This window comes from Corythoichthys intestinalis, chromosome 6, assembly GCF_030265065.1.
Source record: "Corythoichthys intestinalis isolate RoL2023-P3 chromosome 6, ASM3026506v1, whole genome shotgun sequence".
Lineage (NCBI taxonomy): Eukaryota > Metazoa > Chordata > Actinopteri > Syngnathiformes > Syngnathidae > Corythoichthys > Corythoichthys intestinalis.
In genome coordinates, this window is record NC_080400.1 from 22,502,484 (window position 1) to 22,515,767 (window position 13,284).

Genomic DNA, 13,284 nt, shown 5'->3' on the forward strand with positions numbered 1-13,284 from the left:
TAAATAGCTACAGAAATGCGAGGGGTGTACTCACTTTTGTGATACACAATTAGGATTTTGGAAACTGTGGTATATAGTGTTGTATATGTATATGATTTCTTTCTACAATACTGTCAAGAGTCCGTTTTGTTTTTATATACGGTATAATTGTTGTGTTAATTAAAAAAAAAAAAAAAAAAAAAAAAAAAAAAAACTTTAGTCCAAAATCCTACAAGAATTCAAAACAGCAAACTACATTAGGCTATGCTGCCCCCTAATGGTTAGGTTTTATACTGCTTGAGTTGACATAAAAATAATAAAATTACAGTAAACACGTTTTTACAAATGTACACAGTCCTTTAAAACTATGAAGTGACTGCGTTCATGATTGACCAATCACATTCTAACTAGTTTACTGGGAGTCATTACACACCTGCCACCAGTTCAAGTGCTTCTGATTAACTGCAGATGAATTTCAGCTGCTGCTGCACACTTTCTTGACATTCATTTTTTTTCCTTTTAGCAATGGACAGAAGGTTTTATGCTAACAGTGACTATTATTTATCCCCAGCTGAAGAAAAAAAGCATCGAGGCATGGCTTTGTCGTCACCATTCTTCACTGTAGGTAAGGTGTTCTTTTGGTAGTGACAACTTAGTACTTTCAGGCCAAAAAGTTTAAGCTTGGTTTCATACATATGCACAAACACACAAAATCCTCAAAGTTTGAAGGAATGTTGTGACACCAAAAGACAATAAACAACCCAAAGTAAGGCTAAACTTTGGTTTATGATATTCTTGTCTGTTTACAACTTTTTAGTAGAGCACCAATCTTTTAGATCATCTAATTTCTTCCTAAAGTTCTGCAGCATGCGGTGCAGGACCACCAGGTTCGTAGATAATTTTGTCCCTGTGGCCATTCGACAGTGTGCAAATCCCTCACGTTTACCTGGCTTGCACATCGCTCATCTTTTTCTCTGCACTCCTGTACAGCGTTCAGACAGTTTATATTAATTCCCTATCACTGCATATTGAAATATTGTATTGCTGTGAACCTCTTGTTCTGCATATTCCTGTTGCGAAGTTGTACAGTATTCCAATTACCAGATTTTTTAAATTATTCTATTCATATGTTTCTTTTACTTTTATGACTTTATTTCATCCTCAATAGTTTGCGGGTCAACTGCAACGACATTTCATTCTGTATTCACTTGTGGATACCAGAATGATTATTGACTAGTAAATATCTACCCGCCTACATACCTACCTACCCATCCTTTGTAGGGCAAGTAACTATTTTTGGTAATTTATACACCGTATTTTTCGGACTATAAGTCGCAATTTTTTTCATAGTTTGGCTTGGGGTGTGACTTATACTCAGGAGCAACTTATGTGTGAAATTATTAACACTTTATTATATCATTTCACGTGTTATTTTGGTGATTTGGAGTGACACTGATGGTTTGGTTTGGTTAACTTGTTAGCATGTTCTTTATGCGATAGGTATCTGAATAACTCTTAATAGCTATGGCCACGTTCGCGTTCTGCCTTTGGCAATATGTGTTCAATTGTATTATTGACTTTTTTTATATTGAAATGCATGCTTTTAGTTTGTGGCGCTTTCAAGCCCAAGTGGGGGCGCACTCGCACTTGTTTAGGCAAAAAAGAGCGCTAACACGCCGGAAAAAGACGGACAGCTACGCAGCGTCTCAGCGAGTGGGCGCGTTAGAGAGAGAAAAACACGGCTGCGAACCTACGTTCATTGTTTATGCTTGTAAAATATCTCTACAGAGGCAACGCCTGTGTGTATCAATTTTTCTGTTGTTGTGTTTTCCACCCGCGATCGGACACTTGGAGCCAGTTGTGTGGTTGTTTGAACAATGTGCTAATGCTAGCGAACGCATGCTAACCGTTTGTGTCATTGCTGTAATCACAGCTAATTATTTACGTTGATGCGAACCTGTTTGGTATCCAGGAAGAAATTAATTTGTATTATTTCTATTTTCAGTTTCACTCTTCAAATGATGGTGTTATAATGACGGCCAAAATAAAGTCAGCAAAGTATACGGGCGTCCAGCATCGTCATTTGGGAGTTTAGCTCGCTGTATAGCCAGGACCGAGCCGTAGCGTCCTTGTGAGGACAGTACATTTGCATTTCATTGTTCATGCATCATGTAACATTATCATACTGTACACTTATTCAGCATGTTGTTCTCTATTGTATTTTTATTTTAAATTGCCTTTCAAGATGACATGTCTGTTCTATGTGTTTGATTTTATCAAGTAAATTTCCCCCAAAAATCCGACCTATACTCCGGTGGTTTTTTTTCTTCGTTGGGCATTTTATGGCTGGTGCGACTTATACTAAGGTGCTACTTAGTCCGAAAAATACGGTGTGTATATGTGTGTGTGTGTGTGTGTGTGTGTACATATATATATACATATATATATATTAGGGCTGTCAAAATTATCGCGTTAACGAGCGGTAATTAATTTTTTAAATTAATCACGTTAAAATATTTGACGCAATTAACCCACTTGCCCAGCTCAGACAGATTTAAATGACAGAAGAGTGAAAGGCCCACTTGTTAATTGCGTTTTGGAGTTTTGCTGCCCTCTGCTGGCGCTTGGGTGCCACTGATTTTATAGGCTTCAGCACCCAGGAGCATTGTGTAAGTAATTATTGACATCAACAATGGCGGGCTACTAGTTTATTTTTTCATTGAAAAGTTTACAAATTTTATTAAAACGAAAACATTAAGAGGGGTTTTAATATAAAATTTCTATAACTTGTACTAACATTTTTCTTTTAAGAACTACAAGTCTTTCTATCCATGGATCGCTTTAACAGAATGTTAATAATGTTAATGCCATTGTTGATTTGTTATAATAAACAAATAGTCCTTATGTACCACATGTTGAATATATATATCCATCTTGTCTTATCTTTCCATTCCAACAATAATTTACAGAAAAATATGGCATATTATATAGATTGTTTGAATTGCGATTAATTTTTAAGCTGTAATTAACTCGATTAAAAATTTTAATCGTTTGACAGCCCTAATATATATATATATATATATATATAACTCCATGAAGACCTGCCATAAACAAACGTGGACACTATATTTATATTAGGCCATTTAGGCCTCAATATTAACATTTTGTGTACAAGTGTGGCCAAAAAATGCTATGTTGGTGCTGGGACAATCCGCGACTTATACTCAGGAGCGACTTATGTGTGAAATTATTAACACATTATGATATCATTTCACATGTTATTTTGGTGTTTTGGAGTGACATTGATGGTTTGGTAAACTTGTTAGCATGTTCTTTATGCTGTAGTTAGCTGCATAACTCTTAATCGCTATGTTACGTGAACATACCGGCCATGTTCGCATTCCATTGTTCATGTAACATTATCATACTGTACAATTATTCAGCATGTTGTTCTCTATTGCATTTTTATTTTAAATTGACTTTAGAGATGACATATCTGTTCTATGTGTTGGATTTTATCAAGTAAATTTCCCCCCAAAATGTGACTTATACTCCAGTGCGACTTATGTTTTTTTTCCTCTTCGTTGGGCATTTTATGGCTGGTGCGACTTATACTCAGGTGCGACTTAGTCCGAAAAATACGGTACATGCTATTTGACATTTATTAAATGTAAAAAAGTGCATTAACTGTTCCAGCAAATGTGCAAACTAGAACTATTTAAAACACTTCACATTTTATACAGAGTCCGATACTGGGGGGGAAAGAAAAACGTTTTAAACACGTTACTGTCCCACTGAATTATTTTAAAACAAGAATAACATAGACAAATACTTGTCTTTATTAAATGCTTCATTGAGTCCACTCAAATCTGCTCACGCTGCTCACTTATACACACGCGCAATGAATGAATGAATGAATGAATATCCACTCATGCTAGCGCAAGTGTTTAAACAAGCTCAACGATTTGACGTCTTTCAAGTATAGCGCTCCCAGGCTTCTCTGGCAACAATAAAGCCTTAACAGCTCTCACTCATTGTTAACTTTAACAAGCACAGCACACTGCGACCAAGAAAAGCAGAAGGACGGAGTTTGTTGTTGACTTATGGCCGGCGTTGTGTTGATGCATCACATTAGTAGTATACTCAATCCTCATACTGTAAAAAAGTATTAATACTCTGTTTGTGACATAAAGGATCGCGATATATAGCCAGACGATATTTTTTTCCAGCTGCATTATATACTAGGAGTGGGAACCTCTTGGTACCTTACGATATGATTTGCGATACAAAGCTCACGATAACGACGATATGGTGATACGATTATCGATACATTGGTCAGTAAATCATTCTAGGATATTTTACAAACCACTAATTAACAGACAAACAAGCTTCTAGTGTGAATTGGAATTAGTTTATCACTAGTAGACGTTCAATCCGTTTGAAGTGGGAAGGATGGCAGAATGTTCATTCGCTGCCACCCTCCCAGTTCAAAGGGATTGGACATCTATGGCTGTCAGCGGCAGTCAATGCCAGGCAACTATGTAATTTGGGGCCATTTAAGGTCTCACTGGAACGGCACCAAACAAAAGTTCTAGCATCATTACCTTGTCTAGAGTCAAGAATCTGCATTGGACAAGGTGATGATGCTGGAACTTTTGTTTGGTGCCGTTTCAGTGAGATTTACAAAGATAATTGCCTGAAGAAATCAAAATTCCCTCAGTCCTTGATGATATGGGGCTGCATGTCAGGCAAAGGCACTGGGCTGTGGTTAAACCTTCAATATACGTATGCACACGTTTACATTGAAATTTCTTATCCCTTCAATTGAAAATGTTTGTCATTTCCAAGATGACAATGCATCATGCCACAGAGCTAAAGCTGTTAAAGCATTCCTTGGCGAAAGACTCATCCAGTCAATGTCATGGCCTGCAAATAGCCCAGATCCCAACCCTATTGATAACCTGTGGTGGAAATTGAAAAAAATGGTCCACAGCAAGGCTCAAACCTGCATGGATGATCTGGCAACTGCAATCAAAGAGAGTTGGCGCCAAATTCATGAAGAATACTCATCAAGTCCATGCCTGAGACTGCAAGCTGTCATAAAAGCCAAAGTTGGTGCTACTAAATATTTGAGATGTGTTTTGATGCTTATTTCTTTCTTTGTTTCTCATGATTCCATATTTTTTTCCTCAGAATGGAGTGATTCCATATATACAGTGGGGAGAACAAGTATTTGATACACTGGCAGTGTATCAAATACTTGTTCTCCCCATTGTATTTCCCTGCACTTGCTCTATAAAATTAACATTTACTGACCACCACAATGATTTTTATTCATTTCTTTTAGTGTTTCTGAATGCTAAAGAGTTGCACTTTTGAACTAATTCATTATTTTTTTCGATTTTTATCTGAGTTTGTTCTACATGATAAAACCTTTTTTGAATGATATCTCGATTCTTGGCAGGAGCATATCGATAACCTTTTGGGATACAAAGTATCACGATATATCACCATTTTGATATTTTGTCACACCCCTATTATATACTGTATAAATGTGTGCGTATGTTGGTGAATAAATAAAAACAGACTGGTAATGCCCCCCCAATAACTTTTTGTGATTTCATAGAATTCAACTAGGTCTGCCATTGACGAGAACAGACGTCAAATTCATTTAGACTGTGATGACTAGCTGTGGATGCTCATCCTTCAGTGCCATTGAAGGGGCTAGACGTCCAATCCATTTTGACTGGGCGTAATAGCAGTGATCAGTCGCAGTCAATGGAATTGAATCAATGAATTGGACATTTAGCACCGTCAATGGCAGCCAATGAATTTGAGTGCCCTATGGAGGGTTAAATATGGAAATTTGTGCAGTCCACCATTGTTGCCCAAAGTTGGGCGTTGGCTCCAGGACAAGTCCACCTCTAAAGTGGATAACGTTTTATGTAACGTTTCAGCCAAACAATTAAAAGGAACATAAATTACGATCCAATATAAGAGTGGAGGCCCCCTGACAGCTTAACTGGTGCCTTTTGAGCTACACAATAGTTCAACCCCACCAAACCAGCTTTGGTGGACTGACTGAAACTGGTTAGGCAGGTGTGCAAACGAGTGGGCACGCCCGGATTGTTTAAAAATACATTGTACTTTAGGTGAGTTTTTTGTGATGATGCTGACCATCATCAAAAAACCTCCCACCTACAGTACAATGTGTACAATCACAGCGGAGAAACCACAATAATCGGAAGCAGCTAGGTCGACACCTTTTTTGCACTTATAAAAGAGAACAAACTCCTCCCCAGTGGTGACATCTGAACTCTCGTCTTGCAATCACTGATTCCGATGGCAAAGCTTAACCCGGTAGGTTGTCTATTCCTCTAGCTTCCTTCCAGGTGCCTCTGTTGTTTTGTTTCTAATTTTACCCCGCAAAACTTCAAATTATCCGCCTGAAATTCATGTTGACTCGCAAAGTTTTCTTTTATTAATATTTATTTGGACAAGAAGTTAGATTGACATGACAGACTGTTCCTAGATGTGCCTGTAAGTATAGTTTATTGTATATGCAGAACTTTTTGTCACAAAGCGCAATTCTTGTTTTCTATCAAGTCCATATTTATTTATAATTGAATTTGGTTTTAGAAGCAGTACTTTGCATCATGTCATCCTCTAGTTACGATTGATTTATGTTATGACTTTTTAGACACTATTTGCTACAGTCGGCAAACTCGTAATTTTATTTATTTGGGTTAATATGTAACCCTTTATTTGACAGTGGCATCATAAAACTGCCATTAGACAGTCATAATTATGACACTATCGTGGGCATTAATGAATGCTTATGATGGATGTCATCAAGTATCATCCGGCAAATTATGTCACCAACACTCCATTTATGTCCAGCTTGGATCTTTTACATCTATTCGAAAGTGAGATCATTTGCCGGATGACATAAAATGACATCTGTCACAAGCATTTGTTTATGCTCATGGCAGTGTCGTGTCATAATGATGATGGTCTTATGACAGTTTTGTGGCATCACTGTCAAATACAGTGTTACCAAAGACCAGAGCTAGCAATTAATGAAATGATTGGAAGAGTAGCTGAAGAAATAATTCGCACAGAACATGAATTTTGATGGTTATTTACATCTGTAGCGCTGCAATGCATGCTCGGAGGCACGTTGGACAACAACAGTGTTAACGGCAGGTGGCAGCAGAGGTTCACTGTCTCCCCCAAGGGAGCAGTGATGGCCAAATGAAGCTACTTGAAGCAATGAAGCTTTGCAGCCAATTCATTCAAAGCTTCGTGGTGGTTCATTTATGATGCCGCTGTCAAATTGTTACCGGTTGATATATTTTGGTGTAAATATCCCACAATACAGCTAGGACAGCTGCAGCTTATTGTCCAGTGCGGCTTGAACAAATGCGGTTTTCGTGTCAAATTTGGTGGGTAGCGACTTAATCATTTGCGCCTTTATAGTCCGAATATTACAGTAGATCAAATCCTATTTATATAGCTCTCAACAAAAAAAAGAGAGGTCCTCGAAGTGCTTTACAACAATGCAAAATATAGTACATGATAAATAAAAGGCAGAAAAGTACTATACAATAACATTGGCAGGGAAAAAAGTCTAGCTCTAAAAATCATTACAACAAATAAAACAAAACGGATAAAATCTGAACATGTTAAAGCACTAAAAACAAGGCGAACCGAGTCAGGAGAAAACACAAGTCTAAAAAAAGTCTAAAATTTTAACAGTGAAATTTATTTTAAAACGACATTTGGTTTAACTTCCTGGACCTCAGTTAAAACTCTGGCAATTTTCACTGTTGAATTCAACTCTCTCCCAAGCACTCTTTGTGACCCACGGCCTGATTTGGAACTGACTGTTAACTTTTAGGTGAGGTGTAATTCTGTAGTGACATTTAACAGTATTTTTTTCATGACAATGGCAGGCGTGGAAAACGATACGTTTGAATGGGGAGAAATATGATAAAGCTGCCCCGCTACCTTTTCGTTTTAGTATTTTTTTCTTTTTTTTTTGTGGGTTTGTGTGTGGCTTTTTGGTAACTTGACCCCTGAGCGTTTTCAAGAAAATTAACTCAAATTTTTATTTCCCTCAGTTCAGACAACAACAAATACAGTACATTTAGTATCATGTCAAGTAATGATGCAAATTGCTCATCCTGAGCATGAACTAGTATAGCAGGATGTTTGACTTGTCATTATTCATTTTCCAGTTGCTTTGTAAGCATGACTTGAAACTTTATACAAAATGACTTATAGTCTAAAGCAATCCATTTTGATGGCCGCAGAGATGAGATTACCGTATTTTTCGGACTATAAAGCGCACCCCAATGAACAATTTTCTTACATAAGACGCACCGGATTATAAGGCGCAATCAATCTTTAGCCATTGTAATTGTTTATTCATGTGTTTCAATGTTTTATTCATGGGTTTGATGAATGCGTGTCTTAACTTTATGGAGCCATCCAACAGTTATAACAAACAATTCAACAAAATAGGTTTGAGGTCATTAAACACGGACAGAATTCATACATAAGGTGCACTGAAATAAATGTGCACTTTAAGGAAAAATGAAGGATTTTAAGTGCGCGTAATTGTCGGAAAAATATGGTCATTGGCAAGCTGTTTTGAATTGGGTGTCTGAGAGTGGAAAAGATGTTTTTTATTTGCCAAACTTTTTAAGCTCCCTCAATTTTTCTAGTATTGATACACACAACTGACTTAGTCCACATTTAATGCAGACAATGACATGCCAGTTCACTGGACAATGTGATATGCTACAAATGTCTTAGAAGTAGGGCTGTCAAAATGATCGCGTTAACGGGCGGTAATTTTTTAAAATTAATCACGTTAAAATATTTGACTCATTTAACGCACGTGCTACGCTCACAGATTAAAAATGACAGCACAGTGTAAGGTCCACTTGTTACTTGTTTTTTCTGGTGTTTTGTCGCCCTCTGCTGGCCCTTGGGTGCGACTGAATTTATGGGTTTCAGCACCACATGAGCATTGTGTAATTATTGACATCAACAATGGCGAGCTACTAGTTTTTTTTGATTGAAAATTTTATTAAAATGAAAACATTAAGTGGGGTTTAATATTAAGTTTCCATAACTTGTACTAATATTTGTCTTTTAAGAACTACAAGTCTTTCTATCCATGGATTGCTTTAACAGAATGTTAATAATGTTAATGCCATCTTGTTTATTTGTTATAATAAACAAATACAGTACTTATGTACCGTATGTAGAATGTATATATCAGTCTTGTTTTTCCATTCCAACAATAATTTACAGAAAAATATGGCATATTTTATAGATGGTTTGAATTGCGATTAATTACAATTAATTTTTAAGCTGTAATTAACTCCATTAAAAATTTTAATTGTTTGACAGTCTTACTTAGAAGTGGTCATTTTAAAATGTAAACACTAGAAAGTATTTTTAAAAATGTGTTTTCATATTAATGTAGGGAATGCCCATGATCACTGACATACAGTGCCTTGCAAAAGTATTCGGCCCCCTTGAATCTTGCAACCTTTCGCCACATTTCAGGCTTCAAACATAAAGATATGAAATTTAATTTTTTTTGTCAAGAATCAACAAGTGGGACACAATCGTGAAGTGGAACAACATTTATTGGATAATTTAAACTTTTTTAACAAATAAAAAACTGAAAAGTGGGGCGTGCAATATTATTCGGCCCTACTTTCAGTGCAGCAAACTCACTCCAGAAGTTCAGTGAGGATCTCTGAATGATCCAATGTTGTCCTAAATGACCGATGATGATAAATAGAATCCACCTGTCTGTAATCAAGTCTCCGTATAAATGCACCTGCTCTGTGATAGTCTCAGGGTTCTGTTTAAAGTGCAGAGAGCATCATGAAAACCAAGGAACACACCAGGCAGGTCCGAGATACTGTTGTGGAGAAGTTTAAAGCCGGATTTGGATACAAAAAGATTTCCCAAGCTTTAAACATCTCAAGGAGCACTGTGCAAGCCATCATATTGAAATGGAAGGAGCATCAGACCACTGCAAATCTACCAAGACCCGGCCGTCCTTCCAAACTTTCTTCTCAAACAAGGAGAAAACTGATCAGAGATGCAGCCAAGAGGCCCATGATCACTCTGGATGAACTGCAGAGATCTACAGCTGAGGTGGGAGAGTCTGCCCATAGGACAACAATCAGTCATACACTGCACAAATCTGGCCTTTATGGAAGAGTGGCAAGAAGAAAGCCATTTCTCAAAGATATCCATAAAAAGTCTCGTTTAAAGTTTGCCACAAGCCACCTGGGAGACACACCAAACATGTGGAAGAAGGTGCTCTGGTCAGATGAAACCAAAATTGAACTTTTTGGCCACAATGCAAAACGATATGTTTGGCGTGAAAGCAACACAGCTCATCACCCTGAACACACCATCCCCACTGTCAAACATGGTGGTGGCAGCATCATGGTTTGGGCCTGCTTTTCTTCAGCAGGGACAGGGAAGATGGTTAAAATTGACGGGAAGATGGATGCAGCCAAATACAGGAACATTCTGGAAGAAAACCTGTTTGTATCTGCACAAGACCTGAGACTGGGACGGAGATTTATCTTCCAACAGGACAATGATCCAAAACATAAAGCCAAATCGACAATGGAATGGTTAAAAAATAAACGTATCCAGGTGTTAGAATGGCCAAGTCAAAGTCCAGACCTGAATCCAATCGAGAATCTGTGGAAAGAGCTGAAGACTGCTGTTCACAAACGCTCTCCATCCAACCTCACTGAGCTCGAGCTGTTTTGCAAGGAAGAATGGGCAAGAATGTCAGTCTCTCGATGTGCAAAACTGATAGAAACATACCCCAAGCGACTTGCAGCTGTAATTGGAACAAAAGGTGGCGCTACAAAGTATTAACGCAAGGGGGCCGAATAATATTGCACGCCCCACTTTTCAGTTTTTTATTTGTTAAAAAAGTTTAAATTATCCAATAAATTTTGTTCCACTTCACGATTGTGTCCCACTTGTCGTTGATTCTTGACAAAAAATTAAAATTTTATATCTTTATGTTTGAAGCCTGAAATGTGGCAAAAGGTTGCAAGGTTCAAGGGGGCCGAATACTTTTGCAAGGCACTGTAAATGAAGATCAGTGGTTGTCATGGTAACGAGTGATTTGCCATTGGCTGTCTTGTTGTTCACGTAGCTGACTTTCAAGCAGCTGGAACAGAATGGATTCCAACTTGATACCTAGATCACAAAAGCCTTGTGATTGACTGGCAATCGGTACAAGCTATGTTAATACACAATGTCCCCTGGGATGTATGATGTGCTAAACTGCAGGGGTGTCCATACTATTCCTCAAGGGCCGCTGTGGGTCCTGGTTTTTGTTCTACTTCTAACCATTGAGGTTTCTGCTAAAACAAGCAGCACCTGACTACAGTCAACTGATTACATATAAAAGACACCAGATTGATGCAAAGGTGTCGTCCTGTTTTGTCAGGATCCACTGCGGCCTGATGTGAAATAGTTTGGGGACCCATATGCTAAATAGATAACATAGCAAAAATAAATTACTATTCATAATCGTGTCGCTATTATACAAGGCCTCTGTTTCCTGGTTGTGAAATTGGACGAGGAAAATGGCTCCATCTTGAAACTGTCTTCATCTACCGTTATGGCAAACAAATAGAAATGTGTCATGTAATGAACACTAAAAGGCCAGTTTTCTTGTAAATTCCTTTCATGAAGTAACACTTCTCGTCTTTCTCAGAACGAATCCCCTCTTCCTTACTGCTCAGTCGCTGTGCACACTCAGCCTCCACTCAAGTCTTATGAAGAGGTGGTCTACGGTGTGGCGCCGGGCCAGAAACTCGCCAACCAGCCGCAATACATCCCTCAGTATTCACCACCTGTGGCCATTCCTCAAGTAACACAGTCCAGCTCACGTGAGTTGCTTTTGATGTCGCGCACGATTTAACCATGACATTAAATAAATCATTGGCTGCCATTGACGGCGATAGATATTGTATAACGATATGTATCGCTGAAATGATAGTAAATTTTCTTTTCGGCATAATTTCCATCAGTCGTCACTCACATAATTTACTTAGCATAAAAATTTCAAACTAACAGCAGTGCACTCTATTTATATGGGACTGCCATGTCATTGTAGTACTGTTGGACAGCCTCTAAAGCAGTGGTTCATAACCTGGGTTCGACGGAACCCCAGGGGTTCGGTGAGTCGGTCTAAGGAGTTCGGTGAAGGTTAAGCCACGCCAGATTCTTGGATGCTGACTAAATCTAGGCAAAATGGCATTTTAGACCAGGTTTTGGACTGGATAGTCCCCTATTTAGTCCCCCTTTTTTCCAATTCTTTCAACTCCCACCGTAATTTCCCAAATATAAGGCGCACCCGTGTATAACGCGCACCCTAATTTTAGCACCAATAAATAGAAGAACACAAGAAAACTGAGCTCGTGTACAGATACAGAAATGTCATTTTACTGACTGGTGAAACACAGCACAAGCATAGCACATTGGTAGTTCAAAACATTACCGTAAACTGACAATATGTACGGTAATAATATGATCTGATAACTTCTTCAACTTACCAGAATTCAGGAGAAAACAAAACAGATGTGACTTTTCTTTTAAAGGCTTCTGTATAACTTGCTCGTTCCATCATGATGAATGTTTCTTCCATGGATTGATACGGTAAAATGAAAGTGAGAACGTAAGTCGGAAATCCGAGAGAGCTCATCGCTGTCGACACGACAGTAACAATAGGAACTATTGTTATTTGGGTTTGAGTTTCCCGAGGGACAGATATAGTTGACGGACACACACAGGAAGTCTGTTGTTACGTTTGTTATGGTCTGAGTTGCGAAGCTCCAATAAACATTGACTCAAATGAGTTCAAGAAACTAAATTCGGTGCTTTCTGAAGAGTGAAAAAAGCTGAATTCAACACAGACGAAATCATTCAGCCGATCAGAGTGACGTATTACCGAAACAAAATGGTGACGTCACATAGTGTAATGGTCGGCAACGGCGTAGCGTAATGGTCGGCAACGGATCGCCGCATACGTTTCTTCAACACAACATGGCTGTGTCAATTGAAAAAAAAAAATTGATTTATATATATATATATGTATATATGTATATATATGTATGTATTTGTCTCCATCCATGTACCCGTGTATAATGCGCACCATGATTTTACAAGTTGATTTTGGGGGAAAAAAGTGCGCGTTATATTCGGGAAATTACGGTAGTCCTCTATCTGATGGCAGGA

The 13,284-nt window shown here is 38.2% G+C and overlaps 1 protein-coding gene across 3 annotated transcripts in view; it reads left to right on the forward strand.

Moving 5' to 3' along the window:
* Positions 1-460: 460 nt before the first annotated feature.
* The window catches only part of tmprss13a (transmembrane serine protease 13a), a 43,196-nt gene continuing 30,372 nt past the window's right edge, over positions 461-13,284 (forward strand). Inside the window, exons 1-2 of one of the 3 annotated variants that reach the window (XM_057839942.1) lie at positions 461-604; positions 11,790-11,936. In XM_057839942.1, the coding sequence (XP_057695925.1) occupies positions 505-604; positions 11,790-11,936 (247 nt within the window). In that variant the 5' untranslated portion in view covers positions 461-504. Of the gene's footprint in view, positions 605-6,212; positions 6,340-11,761; positions 11,937-13,284 lie in introns of those variants that run through there. The other 2 variants (XM_057839940.1, XM_057839943.1) reach the window with 2 other exon arrangements.